Source organism: Phalacrocorax aristotelis, chromosome 1, assembly GCF_949628215.1.
Source record: "Phalacrocorax aristotelis chromosome 1, bGulAri2.1, whole genome shotgun sequence".
Classification (NCBI taxonomy): Eukaryota; Metazoa; Chordata; class Aves; order Suliformes; family Phalacrocoracidae; genus Phalacrocorax; species Phalacrocorax aristotelis.
This window is the reverse complement of record NC_134276.1, coordinates 73,839,487-73,857,387: the sequence shown is the minus strand read 5'-3', so window position 1 is coordinate 73,857,387 and position 17,901 is coordinate 73,839,487. Positions and strand designations below refer to the sequence as shown.

The window sequence follows — 17,901 nt, the reverse complement described above, 5'->3', positions numbered from 1 at the left end:
CAGGAGGGGAGACTCTCCTTCAGCAAGACATTTCCCTTTAAAATCACTCATAGCCTAATTTTTTAAATGGCACTAACAGGGGACACACTCTTTTCCTTGTCTTTCCTAAGTCTCTGCACAGCAAGAGGTTTGTGTGTGGGTTGAATATCTCATATGCTTGTAATATTTCCTCTTGGATGCAGTGTTTGGCTTTTTTTACCCATTTATTTTGCGCTTTACCAAGTTTTATGAGCATAGCTGTGGCACGTGATGAGTTTATCCTACCCGCAGTAATGAGTTTTTAGCAAATACATTGTTTTCCTTTTGACTTAGCGTGCATTCCAATTATGTTACTGCAAGATGTAAAGTTGGATTTAGCATTTCTGATAGAGTGGAAGGGTGAAGTGAGGGAAGCTGGCAGTGTAAGTAACATGTCTGGAGGGAAGGGAATAGGCTGCACAGGGCAGTTCACTGATCACCTTTCTGACTCTCTGCCATTGCAGAGAAATCTCTTCTAGTTTATTTACTTACTCAAAAATGAACATGTAATATCTGGTCCCAATGAACTGTCCATTTACATATAAAATTCCACAGCTGCTGTGGACATCCTGTCATGGTGTCTGTAGTAGCAGAGGTTCCCCATGGTGGGCCAGGGCAGGGCCTGGCAGCCCGGGCCCATCCCGGCCCAGCCAGGCGCGGGGCAGCCGGGGGGCGCCGGGGCAGCCCCGGCCCCGCCATCGGGCACCTCCCTGGGGCTGGGGCCGGGCTGGGGCCAGGCCAGGCCGTGGGCCCGCGGTGGGCCTGGTTCGGCGGGGCCTGTGGCTGGGCAGGGCAGGGCTGTGGGGAGCTGGAGACCGGCCCTGCCGCGGCATCACTGAGGCAGGGGCTGACGGCCCCGGGGGGCTGATGTGGGGTCCTGGGCCCTGGGCAGGGTGGGGGGAACCATGGGGTGATGACATGGGGTCCTGGGACTTGGGCAGGGAGGGGGGATTCCTGGGGTTCGACAGGGCCAGCAAGGTCTGGGGTGCCCTCCAGGCCTGGAACACCCAAATGGTGTGTGCCGCAATATTGAAAAATACACAGATCATGTTTCAAGTTGTTTATTTTAAAAGCATGGCCAGTGCGTTCTCACTATCTTTCTCAAAGGGCATTTTGTTCATGGCGTCTGTCTTGAATGGGATTTCCTGTAAGAATATCTGGTGGTTCAGATAATAACAGGCAACGAGTAGAAATTTGGGCATCATCCCTTGCTGCTCTACTGCCAGTGAGATTGGCTGGCTCCCAGAGTCAGCAAATGAATACGTTTGGAGGGGAGACAATTTAAAAAGTTCTCCCCACAGTGGAGTAAATATTCCTTTCTTTAACCAAAAGGTGTGGATGGGAGCAGATATGTATTTCAGTTTTCATTCAAGGGCATGTTGCCCTTAGCTCTCTGTTCCAAAATATAGTTTTGCTTTATTTATTAACTAAGGAGTGATTAAAAAATATTATACAAGTTCTGGAGTGTCTTTAGAAAGGTCTTTTTACAATTCTATGGTGTCAAAAAGACTGTAGTCTTTTTAATCTGAAATCCAGGTTTACTGGAAACTGTTTTGGATAGTTTTCATGTTCAATCATAGCAAATAGGAGGGGAGTGGAGCTGTACATTTATGGTCACGTATTTAAAACACATCTGCGTATGCCCAGCTATGGAGGCTTTTAACTACCTCCATCACTGCTGTTCTAAAACACCTTGCAGACGCTAAAATAATTATGCATACAATAGTGTAAGAAACAGGAAGACCTGAACAAATATGACAAATAATATCAACTTATAGGGCTTTCCTTGAGTTTTGTTTTTTTCTTCCAGATTTTTATGGATAATTCAGGTAATACCAAAGAGAGAGATAAGTTGATATATTTATGGAAAGACCAAAGTGGAAGTATCACAAACCCTTCATTCCCTAAAATGGATGCCCGGTAGATCCCAAATTTTTAGCCTCTGTTCATATTGCATAACCAGAAAAAAAAAACAAACCCATAGCTTTAAGATTTTAGGGCACTAGCTCATTTCTCCAATTCACTGGTGGCACATCCCGCTACTGTGTAGGAGGCACAATCCATTAGTTGTCAGTTCCCATCTCTCTAAGGTCAGCTGCCTCAATCGTGGCAACCAGCTGACAGCTGATAAAGGTTGATTTTTTTTTTTCCCCTGTAGGTTGTTAGCAGGATTTCAATTAGTGCAATTAAATGTACCTGTTTTCTTGAGGTCCTGTCAGCTCTAAAATAAATAAATTTATACTTCATGAAGCAAGTTCAGTGTCTCACTGAGCCTAGCATTATTTTTCTTTCTTATAATTTTTTTTTAAGGATATTTGGTGGGCATTTTTCTGATGCGGTCTCTTTTAGAGTTTTCAGTATAGCATCTAAACATTTGACATTTATATTTCTATTCCTCTTTCTTAGGAGGGCTCCATCAGATGTTGAATCTTATGTTGTATCTGTCCATTGTCAAGTAGATTTTGATTGCAATTTGCCATGTAATCTTTGGGCAGATCTTCAGGGGTGTAGTGAAGGACCATACTTGTTTTAGCTAGCTTTCTGCCACCACATCAGAGACTATGATACCCTTGATGTGTAAAGGTGTATGTTAGTTTTTCTTTGATCCGTCCTTTGGGAATAGAAACTCCTGATTACTGAGAAGCCTATGGTGTTGCAATACCTGTGATACTCTCAATAAGAGAAGGAATATCTAAGTATTCTCCCCCCCACCCCCATCTGTCAGGGCTTAAACAGCCCAGACTGGCTTCTTACTGTCTTGACTTATGTTCCTGAACTGAAATATTTGCAGGAACTTACTTTCTTCTGTCTCCCTCCGTATTTGCATGCCAAAGCTCAGCCCAAGCATTTGCTTCCTTGTCAGCTGGTGTCCACTAATGTTCGGATGAGAGAACACCCCAAGAGCAGGAAGACATCCCTGTCAGTTTGTTGTGGGCAGAGGAACACATAAAGGGAAAAGCCAAGACTAAGCCCCCGTGGCTGTGGTGGGAAGGTGCCATGGGACAGTACCCACCAAGGGTGCTCGGCTGCTTCCTTCATTCCTGCTGAGAAGCTTCTCGTCTTTTGCAGTGACCACCACCTGTCCCCGAAAAGCTGGGGAGAAGCTGCTTTGGCCGGTTGCTATGTCAACTGTGCTCCCTTTGCCTGCAGAAAGCAGAGTGCTGGTTGGTATGGCAACCCTCCTCAGAGCACCCAGAGATGCTCGGTGGGGGACAGGCTGTTTGGAGAAGGCGCTGTGGTTGTGGTGGAGATGGAAACTCTTGTGCCAAAGGGCACAATAGAGCATGAAACACCCCTGCAATCATACATTTATTTGGAAAACTTTGTTTCGTAGTATCAAATGGTTCCTTATATCTATTTGTAACACCATCTTCATGTGTTTCAGTAGAAGAGGGAAAAAAGCATGGTAATTTGGTACAAAGGATACCAAGACAACATGGATATATGGAGGGTCACAGTGAAATCAGTGTAACTGAGCTGCTTTGGCGTTGCATTTTCTTAACAGAAGACTATTTTAGCCACATGTTTGGGAAAAAACATGCCGTGTTTTCAACTGGTCATTATTATAGGGTTTTTGGAGTGGTGCCAGAGAGATGCCTGGATCAGGATCTTATAGGTGAGATGAACCTTGAGTATAACAGCAGGTAGACCAAGAAACATTAGAGGAAGGTGCTTTGATGGGGTAGGGTGGATGCGTGTGTGTCTGTGTACATGCACAAATCTCCTTCACTCAGGCTGCACATGAAGTACAACTAACACAAGAGAGGCTCTAATCAGGCAGTTTTCTTGTAAAATACTTTACAGAAGAATAGACTGGTGATTTTTTCCATTCACTGACAATTAAATAAGTAATGTATAGTTTAGACATTGGGCAAATCAAAATGTCAACAGGTAAAATGCAGTGTAAGTTTTTCTTTAATAAATCTTTTCTTTAATAAAACTTTTTTTTTAAATGAAAGTTGCTGAAGCTTTTAGAAAATTTTAAATGCTGAGAAAAATCTTGAAGTGATCATCTCACACAACTGACCAGTATTGCTGGTAAATTCTGACTTCCTAAGGTTAGCCCTTCTGAATATGTCTTTATTATATTCTTATATGTGAATTAATTGTTCATGAATCTATTTCTCAGGTCTCTTCTGTGTATAGTAGGGAGACAAATTTACAGCTATGTTGTCGAAGTGTAGGATTCATGAGTTTGGCTTTGCAGCTCACTCTGGGCTTGTTGGGAAGTGTGTAACTCAATCATCAATGCTTCAGAAATAGCTTCTTATAGTACAGCAGCCATAGCTAATTTCTGAAATTATGTGGAAGGTGAGGGAAGGGACCTTGAAGTTATATGGAGACTAAGGCATGGATTTTCAACACATCTGTTTATCCACTGAGTGAGTATTTACTTTATTAGCTCATCAAAAATAAATAATTCAAAATCCAATGGTAATAATCACATTTGTCTGTTGGTTAAGAAAACCGGGTTGTGTATTTATGTCCAAATGCAAATCTAAGACAGGAATCTGCATTACAAGTAGATACAAGGCTGTCCTCCCAAGCAGTGGAAAAGTTCTTCTCTGCATAACTTTTTCCAATATTTCCATTAATTTTCAATGTATTTACTTATTTTTTGTTAATAATATCTTTTTATTAGCTGTCATATTAACAGTATTCCATCATAATTATTAATTATACTGTTCTATCTAGCAGTCATTTTGAAGAAACACAACATTTTTGCAGCTAATGGAAAACTTTAACATCCTTGATACATAACACACTAAGACTGTAAACAGCGATAGTCAATTTTAGAGCGTTATTGCTGCTATATGGCGGTTAATTTTATTTTGATGAACAAACTATATTTTAAACATTTTCTTTCCTTTTTGTTGAGGGCAGGAGACAAAAATTAAAGATAACAAACCCTGTAATAGAAAACAAATTATTGTTTGCTTTTAAGATTACAGCACATTAGTATTTATCGTTCATTAGTTCTATAGTCAGTGCATTAGGTTCTATACAGTAGCATACTATAATACATTCTGCCTGTTTGAAGTGGCTTTGTAGTTAAATCATAGTTGTGCTTGAACATGGTATGTTCAGCCTGTGAAGAGACAAATATAATGTAGAAAACACTTAAAAATTTCTTTGTACGTAGTTAGCACCATATAAGATTGTGAGTCTCTCTAATTCTTGCTTAAGATGTTTTGAAATCACAGATAATACACATGACGAATCCAGATATATTGCACTCTGTTTAAGTTGTATAGAGGCCTCTTTACCTTTGTAGCTAAATTCCTTCCCAAGTATTATCTACTATTTGAGTTTTTACTTTTAATTTTTCCCACAGGGAAAACTGTTGAAAAAACACCAGCACATCTTTCTGTGTGCCTTTCCTTATGTTAGTGGCATCTTTGTAGTTCTAGAAAGTCAAGGATGCTCATCACCGTTCTTTATCCTTGTAGGATGTTCCATGGTCTTTCAATACATCACAGAAAGCTCATGTGGCCTGTGCAGTTCAGCCTTTTATGTTCTGAGGACATTTCTCCTGTAATTCAGAAGCTTCGTGTTTGTCTGTCTGTCAGGGCTTTGAGTGATTTTGTTACCATTCTCAACCTAAAGCGTCTATTAGTGTGACGAACTGGTGAGTGGAAAGGGGGACCTTGGATGTGGCATGGTATTGTATGGGAAAAAAAGATGATTTATGGAGGCCTTTGATGCTGAGGAAATTGTCCGTGCTCTGTGCAGTGGTTAGAATTTCTTAAGCTGGCAGATCTGTGTCATCTTTGATATAAAATAGCACCCTAATACAGTAGCTGTAGTGGCATTGATCTCTTCTAGCTTCAGACATCTACCCTCTTGACCTCTATATTGGAACTAGTCATCATAAGCTCCTCTGGAGGAAGGTGGGCCTTAACAAACTCTGTAGGCTACTCACCCCAGGGGTAGAAGTCCATTTTCTCATTTTACCTGAGAAATACCTAGTGCATTTTTTCTAGTCGACACTCAAACCGTTTTTTATTTTCCTCTGGATTATAGAAAAGGGGAAATCCTCCTTTATGGGGCAAAGCCTAGCAAATTAGCTAATCGAAGAATGAGAGCTGACATCCTCATGGGTTTTAATAAGCTTAGTTTCTGCTGGCAGTGACTTAGGTAGGTCCGCCCTAAGGAACCGGCCTTTCCTGCTCATTTTATCAGTCCTTGCGCAACCAAGCAGTTTCAGTGCAGTTCTAATATGAGTTTGCTGCTGCTTTTTGCTTTGAGCTTATCAGAAAAAGTGTGATGATGAACAAACATGGGTCATATTCATTCTTTCTATCCCATTATCTTCAGATCAGGTCAGGCTGACAGAGCACAAATATACAGTGATCCTTCAAGGTGTGTGGTAGCACACATGCTTTCTTGGTCACTCTATTTCTGCTATGTCTGTTGTTCAAAGTGCAGAGAATGGGGTTAGGCACATGTGTCAGGGCATCTGGATAGTATATTGCCGTTGCAGAAGATGCTGCATGAGCATTTTCCTTAGTAGACACCTAGTGAAGAACTGGGAATGAACTAATATTTTACATGCAATAATGTACTTTTTTTAAAATAACTTTTCACAGTATCATTGCTTTCAATACAGGCAAATGCAGTCATATACATTAGCAGATGTATAGGTAGGTAAAATAAGAAGTGAAGGTTAATTGAGAAAGCCCTAATGAAATTTGTGCCTTAGAGGATGTTTTTTAGAAGTTTGTCTTTCCATCAAGACACTGAAAGTTCTTGACGTTTGCTGGATGTTGCTGCTCCTGTGTGCAATTTGTAAACTTTTTACTCTGTTGTTCCCTGCTGTATAAATTTTAGTTAAATAAGCAAATAAAATGACAGACTATTATTGCTTGTGTTGTTACATTAGTTTTACTTAGCTAGTTAATTACTCCATTTGTTAGCTGTTAACATATATTTTACCTCAAGCCAAAGGAAAAAGGAGCCTAGCCTAAAGCTCTCTTCTGCTCAGATGTACTGCTTCTCTTATATTTTAGGGCTAGCCAGCTCACTTTTTTCAATGCTGTGCAGTGCCACCCTGTCTGTTTCTGTTTTGCATTATTTTGTGCATATACTGTGCATTTAGGCATAGTGAGCTTTTGGTGTACTGCTCACATGTCCACAGCTTTTATAATCCCCAATTTCCTGACATTGATGTGCGAACCATCATAGAAGCCAAGCACATAGCAAATTTTGAACGTTAATAGAAACAAGCTTTAATTAAGGCAAAATGGAGCTGGTAGAGGATATTCATTCTAATGAATCAGTGTCAGAAAATTGGTGGCAGAAAACATGAGGAGAGATGTGGTCTTCCTGACGTGCTAATGAGAGTGAGGCAAGCGCACCCAGTGTAGCATGTACCTTGTTCAGTGATGAGCAGGGACGGTTAGTCCCACCAAAGAAAGCTTCTGAGCAAAAGGTCGGAGCACGTTCTCCTGAGCAGTCATGTCAGATTTGAGTTTTGAAGAATGAGCTTCCTTCCAGGCAGTTCCACACGGGCTCCTTTCTCCCATCACCGGGCCCTTTTGTTTTCAAAGGTCTCCTATTAGTTTCCTAAAATAGCAACAGCTTGATACCTATAATGATCTATTTTTCTAAGCAATTAAAATTGATTTCTTAAAGCTATAGTGGCTCCCTCATTAAAGAGAATGAATCACTGAATAAAAAATGCAAAGGCTCTGAGTGTGAAGTCATGATCAAGTTTCATTTGATTTCAAGGAAAGGCTGCAGGGCTTGAGGGAAGCAGGGCAGGATCAGTGCCTGAAATTGGGTTGTCTCCACATGAAACCCATTACAAGAATGGACCATTCCCAACAGTCATACTTAGAAAGCCTGAGCATTCTTTTCCCAAACAAGCAGCAAGCCTGAGGGGTTTTGTATTGCCAGCTTGTAGAACCAGATGCAAACGCAGGTATCCTGTGGCTTACACACCTGCTGCTATATATTGAAATGTGTTTGGAGATCACATACATTTTTCAGCGTTTTGTGAAGAGTTTCATAAAGAGTTTTATCATTTAGAGCACTCCTGTAATTTGAAAATCAGACTTTTAATGGCCTGCACTTACCATCTTATTTTTTTCATTGTTAATATGGCAATATTATCAGACCTAAAAGCAGTGTTTTCTTTAATTGTAAGCATTAATTTCCATATATAAGAAAGTATTATTTTCAGATGTTCACCCATTTTTTTTCTTAGCAAATTCTGCAATGAAAGAATTTTAAACCAGATCTCCATGCTTAGGCTCTTATGTTAGTGATCACAGCTCTTAGCAGACACCATGAACCTTAACTGACAAAGTTATGAAAATCAGACATTGACTTTAGTAGGATTTTACTGCAATTGACTGTTCTTCTAAGTACCTATGTAGCCTGTTAATGAGAACATCTTTATGTCACTGCAAGATGCAGTCTTACACAAAGGCACATGGATAGACAACATCTTTGCAGCTTATTTTTCAGATACAATTTTGCATACAAATTCAAAATCCTGTGAATATTTTTCCATTCATCTGTCAGTTTTAAAAATGGGGAAGATGGCAGTATTTACCTATTACCTTACTGATCGTCCCACAAACATCATAATTTCAGGTAGTTGTCAGAGGGACTAAATGAAAGAAATGGAGGAGCAGGATAAAGCATACTAATAATAGCTGAATTTCTTAAGATTTGAAATGCTCCTTTAGACTAGAATGATACTTGAATTATTAGAATTGTTTAATAAGCAATAGGAATATTTAATGGTTTTATTAAACTTTTTTTAAATATATATAAAATTAAAATAAACCAACAACAAAGTAAGCTAGTGATAGGGAAAAAAAATTCTAGTTATGGCAAGTATGATTGACTGTTGTGCTTCTCTTTTTCATCACCAGGATTACACTTTGACTATGTATTTTCAACAGTACTGGAGAGATAAGAGGCTGGCTTATGCTGGCATACCTCTCAACCTCACACTTGATAACCGAGTGGCAGATCAACTCTGGGTGCCTGACACTTATTTCTTAAATGACAAGAAATCATTTGTGCATGGTGTTACTGTGAAGAATCGAATGATTCGCCTTCACCCGGACGGAACAGTGCTTTACGGCCTCAGGTCTGTATTTCCGTGATGATTTAATCGCTGTCATTATGTATTGTTGGTATTTGCTTCCTGGTACAAGTTTATTGCAAACATTGGGTAGTGTATTATGTAACCTTCCCTGTAACTCTGAAAGATGCCTGTAGAAAGCAAATGACACACTCGATGTTTCTTAATTTTGCCAGAAGCACCTTCAGTCAGGTTTTATCTGTTTCTGCAGAGTTACCACATCTGGAAAGCCTGGTGGCTATAGAAAGCAGAAAGGCAAACATTAATTGTAAACCTGAAAATTTTGTTGAAAATACAGGCGGTAAGATTGAACGTGGGTGCTTATGTTGTCTCTTGATGTGTCTGTAGTCTATAAAGAAAAAGCCACAAGCAGCCCTGGTTGAATAGTCAGCCACAGTCAAGACGATGGCTATGCGTACCTTCAGTGATTTCTTCACACAGGGATCAGCACTGCAGTGTGTTATGTTTCAAAGCAGAAGCACAAAGTGACCTTACATTATCCTATTTTCTATGTATTTTAGGCTGGACCTGTGTTTTCTTTTGTTTTCTGTCATAGCTTTGATGGTTAGGAATGCTGAAAAATCCTTCCCTTAATAAACATAATTACACTAGCAAACATCTTAATGGGTACCAAAAAGTTGCTTTCCTTGGACAGGTTACTGTATTTGCTCCAGTGGTTTAAACTGTACCAGCAAAACAAGTCTTTGCCAGTGAAAGTTCTATTTCCATCATCGGAAATTTCTTTTATTTTTAAGCATAAATAATACTCAAGATTGCTGTATATATGTAGTGCATGATAAATGGTCCCTCATATAAAAATGAAAGATATCTGAAAAGTGGTGCAGATGGTGCAGTTCTGACTTGTTTACCTGCTTCTGTTTTTTATCAACAGTTGAACTTTTTACTTGACTTGGGTCTTGGCCTCTCACTCTTTAATTCCTTTACATCTCATGTATGGACTTCAACTGGATGAATCTTTCTAGCCAAATAAAAACAGCCTCAGCCTATTATGAAACTTGAAAGAAGTTTAGGATGTTCAGGAAATGTCATCTCTATAATTAACTGTTTTTAGCAAAAGGAGGCTTTCATCTCGCATGCTGTTGACCCAAAATGGAACACTGCAGGTTTAGGATCCTTTCCACAAGTAGCTAAGTGTCAAAAAATTATGCAAGATATCTTTGTTTCCTTTATCTCAAGAACCATCCCCACAAGCAATATAATAAAAAAGTGTTGGAGATTAGAACTCCTGCGATCATAATCTACAGAAGTCTTTCTGTCACACTCTAAAAACATTTGGAGTCATTCAGGTGAGAATTATCTGTCGTAAACCAGCATATTTTAGTAAGTTATCTTCCTCTTCTGCAAAATGTAAATGTCCACAAGCAGACTGCATTTCACTTGCTAGTATTTGCTTAGCAGGGATTTCACCAGTGTCTCACATGTGGCACACTTCTTTCCATTCCCTTTCCTCTGAAAGCATGCAATATCCCAAGTCAGATATCCATGGGGTGAAGCAGATGAGTTACTTAATGAAGGATAACCGTCTGAAATTAAATCTTGGCAAAATATAGGGCATTGTGATCAGAAGGAAGAAAATAGCTGAGCCTTAGCTCCACAGATTTAAGGACTTGAGCTTTATGTTGCTCTACTGCTAGCCTATCTTCTTGTGTCTTCAGAGCATCTCTATGGCATTGGCCTCGAGCCACAATCTGGAGACAATAATTTTAATGTCTGGAGACATTAAAAGGAGTGTGGCCAGCAGATTGAGAGAGGTTATCCTCCCCCTCTACTCTGCCCTAGTGAGACCACATCTGGAGTACACTGTCCAGTTTTGGGCCCCCCAGTTTAAGAAGGACAGGGAACTGCTCGAGCAAGTCCAGCAGAGAGCTACCAAGATGATCGGGGGCTGGAGCATGTCCCTTAAGAGGAAAGGCTGAGAGACCTGGGTTTGTTCAGCCTGGACAAGAGAAGGCTGAGGGGGGATCTCAGCAATACTTACAAATACCTAAAGGGTGGGTGTCAGGACGATGGGACTAGGCTCTTTTCAGTAGTGCCCAACGACAGGCCAAGGGGCAATGGGCACAAGTTGGAACACAGGAAGTTCCACCTGAATATGAGGAAAAACTGCTTCCCTGTGAGGGTGCCAGCGCAGTGGCACAGGCTGCCCAGGGAGGGTGTGGAGTCTCCTTCCCTGGAGACATTCAAAACCCGCCTGGACGTGTTCCTGTGCCCCCTGCTCTGGGTGTGCCTGCTCAAGCAGGGGGGGATGGACAAGATGATCTCCAGAGGTCCCTTCCAACCCCTGCCATTCTGTGATTCTGTAATTCATCCTGTGGGCTGAGATCAGAACCTCAAGTTTTATGTGCCACAAAACACAGGGTCACTGAGAATAATAGAGGAAATTTTGGAGGGTTGCAACTGATTATAGAATATTTACAGAGCAAAGCAGTTCCTCAAAAAAAGTATAACGAAAGTGATCCCAGGGCCATGCTGTCTCTGCGTTCTCTCCTGAACAATGTAGACTTTGTCATTGTTTTGAAAGACTTGACCTTATATTATTCAAGGCTTCTCCTACTTCAGAGAAAGCAGTTTGCTACCACAGGAAAAGTCTTTGAGAGGGAGAGAATGGGACAGTAACTTTTTGAAGTTCAACCCATTTCTGGGGAATTTTTTTATTTGGGCACGATACTGGCTTTGTTCCACCTTGTTCAGAACAATATACAAGACATACGATGGTACAACAGCTTTTTTTCATAATACACCAAAAATGAAATAATGGCATTATAGACTGGGGATCAAAAATAGTGTCCTTCCAACTACTTGTGTGTTTGCCACATATAGACTTCTTGTTTTCTGGCAGTACAATGCTAAATGTTATAAATAAATAGAATGGAGGAATATATGTATTTTATCTGAAAGGACTCACGTAGTTGTCACTTGTATATAAAACGTGATGGATGTTTGCAAGGTGAAAAGATTAGTTGCAATCAGTCAGAAAAGGCAGCCACGCTTATTTTTGTTCTTTTTTGGATGAATTTATTTCTGTATCAGGATGAAAAGAGGATGTTGTGGTTTAACCCCAGCCGGCAACTAAGCACCACCAGCTGCTCACTCCTTCCCGGTGGGATGGGGAAGAGAATCAAAAGAGTGAAAGTGAGGAAACCTGTGGGTTGAGATAAAGGCGGTTTAATAGGTAAAGCAAAACCTGCACACACCAGCAAAGGAAAACAAGGAATTAATTCACTATTCCCCATCAGCAGGCAGGTGTTCAGCCGTCTCCAGGAAAGCACGGCTCCATCACGCGTAATGGTTACTTGGGAAGACAAACGTCACCCCCTTCCTTCTTCTTTCCCCAGCTTTATATGCTGAGCGTGATGTTATATGGTATGGAATATCCCTTTGGTCAGTTGGGGTCAGCTGTCCCGGCTGTGTCCTCTTCCAGCTACTTGTGCACCCGGCAGAGCCTGGGGAGCTGGAAAAGTCCTTGACCAGTGTAAGTGCTACTTAGCAACAACTAAAACATCAGTGTGTTACCAACTTTATTCTGATACTACGTCCAATACACAGCACCATACCAGCTACCAGGAAGAAAATTTACTCTGTCCCAGCTGACATGAGGACAGAAGATCAAATCAGCCATCAGGACTGTGACCTAGACACATAAGAAATATTTATATTGCTTTATATTGTAAACCTGGGGGGGGACAGAAAATAGAAAATATCCATCAGTTTGTGCAGCACTTCCCAGCATGTCACAGGTGGGGTTCCTATACAATACTGCAATATAATCAGAGGCAGTCAGCCTGGGAATTAAGTAGCAGAGAAGGGTGAAAGAAGCTATATTCAGAGGACACATAACTGGAGTAGGGAATTTTAAACAATTAAAAATACTTCCTTTGTGTATTCCTTTCACCCAGAATTTATGTGTATCTGCGTACTGCTTTATCTTTGTCTGGCTCGTAATTGTTTCTCTGTCACTGCTGTGATGATGAGTTCTTGAAACCTTGCTGTCCTGCTGTGTCACACAGCATCCCATCCCATAAAAAATAAACCTGATTTTCTTGGGAGCATGCACAAGCTTGAGCAATTAACATTTGCTTTTTGTGAGCATTTGTGCAAGTTAAATTTGGTTGCTTGAACGTTCATTCAGGAGGGACCTCTGAGCACTCAACTTATTTTGAGTAAATGGGGTAAATCAGTGCCTATCTATATCTAGCTGTATCTTCTTTTCTAGTAGATATTTATGAAATTAAAAACGTACATTTTGCTGTAGTATAAAAAGTTGCTTAAGCAAGAATGTGCAGTTTCTCAGACTGGAACTTGTGACACAGAATCCCTACAGTGTGCGAACAGGCCAAAATAAAAATACATTCCTTAAAAAGTCATAAAGCAATTAGTAAGTTGAATGCAAGCTTGCCAGCTGCATAATTTTTAATAATTCTGTCAAATTAATCATTTGTAAGTGCATGTTTTCTGTATGGTTGGCATTTAAGGCTAGTTATACAACATAATAGTTAAGATCCTGGTACGACGCTCCCTCTTGTATCAACTAAGCTTACGTGGGTTCTGCTGCAGAATCGTAAATGAGCCCTAGGCTAGGTAGGTGAATGTACTGAAGCATGAGATAGAAACCTCACAACAGCAGCGCCCAAGTATGCCTGCTTGTTTTACTTTGATTACAGTTACCAATTGACTCAGGAGCAAGATCATTTGATTGTGCCATCAGTATGGCTTTGTAGAGCTGATCACTGCTAAGACCTTGTCATTTAAAATGTTCATCAATGATCACAGATTTAAGTTATCTCCTCTAAGACCCTAGGCTAGTCCTAGTTTTTTATGCTTAGCTATAGCTACTGGTAGTTGTCATATTGAGGAGACATTCATCTCCATAATTAATAGCCCTATGTCTAGCACCTTGCTTGAGGGTCCAGAACGGCACATGCAGATGTTGACTGCAGAGAAGATGTCTCCCTAAACTGCAGAGCAGCTGAGGAATTGCTGTTTATAACCTATTCCTGCCCACTGGGACATGTGTTAACAGAGGAAGCAGAGCATCTCCCAGCATGCAGCTGAAGGAAGGTTGACCTAATTATCCTCCTGTGATACAATACTTGGTACCTGAAAGGCCGTGGAACTAACAGAGGACACCTAGAATGAACAGCAGTGGCAGAGACTTGATCATGCCATGGATAAGGCTGGGAAGGACAAAGATCAGCTGCATCACTTTCTCACTGGCTACTGGTAGGAACACAAGTGACAATATGTGCTGAGTAACATATCCTTGAGCTTTTTCTTCTCCTAGCTCATCCATTGCCTTTGTGGTCATACAACTGTCTCTCCTTTGGCAAAGAAATGATAGTATTTTCCTGCAAAAGCACATTCTCAGTCAGTGAAGGGTGGCATCTATTGTCCTAGGAGATAGTTGTAATGGTCTTAATCCCTTCCTTTGGATATTATGTGGTTATCCATCTGAAATAACCTATATGCTAAGGATAAGAATTCTTTTGTTCCTTTTCTGGGAGGTTGGATAGGGCATTCATAATAACAACAGAGTAGGTTTTTTAGTGTGAAAGAGTTGAAGAAAGGCACCTAACTACTTTTCTCCTCTTGAAATGTTGCCCCTGAATTTTGAACTAGTTTTACAGATTAGACGACTGTAATTTCAGAAGGTTAAGGGATTGAAGAGAAAGCTTCAAAATGGAGAAAACACATGGACAAAACCTTAACATTGAGGGTTCCAGCTTTTAGAGGTACTTTTACGGCATTTCCTCTATCATATTATTAGCATGAATTACCACCAGAATATTATCTGTGGAGGAACTAACTGTACAAGGTCCATCTCTTCTTTATATTCTTTATATTCACCAGACATGTGCAGGACAATCAGGGGATCAGGCCCAGCCAGCATGGGTTCATGAAAGGCAGGTCCTGCCTGACCAACCTGATCCCTTTCTATGACCAGGTGACCCAGCTCGTGGATGAGGGAAAGGCTGTGGATGTTGTCTACCTGGACTTTAGTAAAGCCTTTGACACTGTCTCCCACAGCATCCTCCTAGAGAACCTGGTGGCTCATGGCTTGGACGGGTGTACTTTTTTCTGGGTAAAAAACTGGGTGGATGGTTGAGCCCAGAGAGTTGTGGTGAACGGAGCTAAATAGAGTTGGCAGCTGTTCATGAGTGGAGTTCCCCAGGGCTCAGTGTTGGGGCCGGTCTTGTATAATATCTTTATCAATGATCTGGATGAGGGGACTGATTGCACTCCTCAGTAAGTTTGCAGATGACACCAAATTGGGTGGGAGTGTCGGTCTGCTCAAGCGTAGGAAGGCTGTGCAGAGGAACGTGGACAGGCTGGATCAATGGGCAGAGGCCAATTGTATGAGGTTTAACAAGGCCAAGTGCTGGCTCCTGCACTTGGGTCACCACAACCCCGTGCAATGCTACAGGCTTGGGGAAGAGTGGCTGGAAAGCTGCACCGTGGAGAGGGACCTGGGGGTGTTGGTTGACAGCTGGCTGAACACGAGCCAGCAGTGTGCCCAGTTGACCAAGAAGGCCAACAGGATCCTGGCTTGTATAAGGAATAGTGTGGCCAGCAGGAGCAAGGCAGTGATCGTGCCCCAGTACTCGGCACTGGTGAGGCCGCACCTCAAATACTGTGTTCAGTTTTGAGACCCTCAGGACAAGAGGGACATCGAATTGCTGGAGCATGTCCAGAGAAGGGCAACGAAGCTGGTGAAGGGTCTGGAGAGCAGGTCATATGAGGAGCTGCTGAGGGAGCTGGGGTTGTTTAGCCAGGAGAAGAGAAGGCTGAGGGGAGACCTTATCGCTCTCTACAACTACCTGAAAGGAGGTTGTAACGAGGTGGGTGTTGGTCTCTTCTCCCAAGTAACAAGTGATAGAATGAGAGGAAATGGCTTCAAGCTGTGTCAGTGGAGGTTTAGATTAGATATTAGGAAAAATGTCTTTACTGAAAGAGTGGTCAGGCATTGGAAGAGTCTGCCCAGAGAGGTGGTGGAGTCACCATCCCTGGAGGTGTTCAAAAACCGTGTAGACATGGCCTCTCAGGTCATGGTTTAGGAGACATGGTAGTGTTGGGTTGACAGTTGGACTTGATGATCCTAGAGGTCTTTTCCAGCCTTAATGTTTCTGTGATTCTATATCAGAAGAGGATCAGTAAGGAATGTACCTAGTCAGTCCCAGAAGCAAATTTAAATGTGAAATTTATATGAAGCCATTATAAAGAAAATTACGCATAATAATGTACATATTCTTGATAAAGACTGTGATTCAGCAAAACACCGAAATACACTGAAAATTAATCATGAGCATACGGTTATAACTGTCTAAAAGTTAGTACAAATATATAAATCTATTAATCAAAAAGTGCCAATGCTGTGTGAAGCTGTTAATACAATTGTTTTGGTTGTGCATGTGCGTTTTTGACACTCCTGATATGCAAGAGCTTGATTAAAAATGCAGATTCATCAATAATGTAATGTTTTGCAAATTAATCCTTAGTGTGCTAAATTGCCTGCATTGAAAATAGGGAAGCAAAAATATATTATTGTTTGGGGAGAAAATTTAAAATTCAATAGAGAACTTTCTTACTAAATCCTCTAAGTTACTTTTGAAAACTAGAGAAATATATTCAACTGTGAAATTGGGTGTTTTGCTGAACTTAGGATATTGTTTCAGCATTTCAGGTTTTTTTCTAGAGCTGCCGCAAAACCAAGGAATCAGTTATTCACACAGCTCTAATCGTTTTGACATTTGTAGCAGACTTTTTTTGCTTCAAATTTTCTGTTATAAAGTCATATTTTTTTATCTCAGCAAATGTTTGTGTAATATTTGCATATGTGGATAGGCCCGTTGAACCCCAAAGGGACTGGTTGCATAAGGGCAAGTCACAGTGAGTTGTTCCACTGCAGTCAGTGAAACCACTGTTGTATTAAGCTGCTGCTCCATGTAAAACTATGGACCAGATTCCCAATTATTGTAAGCTCTTCTTCAGAGAGTCCTCACTTTGAGAAATAAACAACAACAAAATCTGGATTACTGGCTGTACAGTAACTCTATTTGATGTTTGTATTTCAGAATCACAACCACTGCAGCTTGTATGATGGACTTGAGAAGATACCCATTAGATGAACAAAACTGTACTCTGGAAATAGAAAGCTGTACGTACATAAGAAAATGCATGTAAAACCTTGTTCAGATGCAAGGAAGTTTTCCTTTTATAGAACCGTGTAGTATTTACACTAGTGTCTATAAACATTATGTGGATCATGTAATTATCAACCTTTGGATTTTTTGTTTGTTTATTTGACTTTTTAAAAAAATATAAGGGGTCATCCATTTCTGGATGGATGGATGGATACATCCTAGAAAAATGGGTTTAGGACAGGATGAAGACTTTTATTGCTCTAGCCTGACTTGACAGAGACAGTGACTGGATGCTTATCCTCAACACAAGAGAATAAATGTTCATATTTTAATCAGATTCATTTTCAAGAGAGCAAACACTGTGATATCATTTTCTTCCAGTGTGCTTTGTTATGCATGGATGGTCTTGCCGCAGGACCCCCCCGGGCTTTCAGATGAGCCCTATTTACGATTTGCAATTGTGTTCCAAACAGAACCAGATTCTCTCTTCCACCTAGTCGTGTTTTAGGACTGCAATATTCAGGTGTATATTTGTGCTTCAAGAGTTCCTGCTCCATTTCTGCTACTGGCTGGAGAAAATGCTAGTATATATTCTATATTCAACGTAGTCCTCCATTTGAGAAG

At 40.8% G+C, this 17,901-nt stretch overlaps 1 protein-coding gene across 1 annotated transcript in view; it reads left to right on the top strand.

Moving 5' to 3' along the window:
* Positions 1-17,901, top strand: part of GABRB3 (gamma-aminobutyric acid type A receptor subunit beta3) — a 114,177-nt gene that overhangs the window by 69,549 nt on the left and 26,727 nt on the right. Inside the window, exons 4-5 of the mRNA XM_075093573.1 lie at positions 8,904-9,124; positions 17,209-17,291. Coding sequence (XP_074949674.1) covers positions 8,904-9,124; positions 17,209-17,291 — 304 coding nt within the window. The remainder of the gene's footprint in view (positions 1-8,903; positions 9,125-17,208; positions 17,292-17,901) is intronic.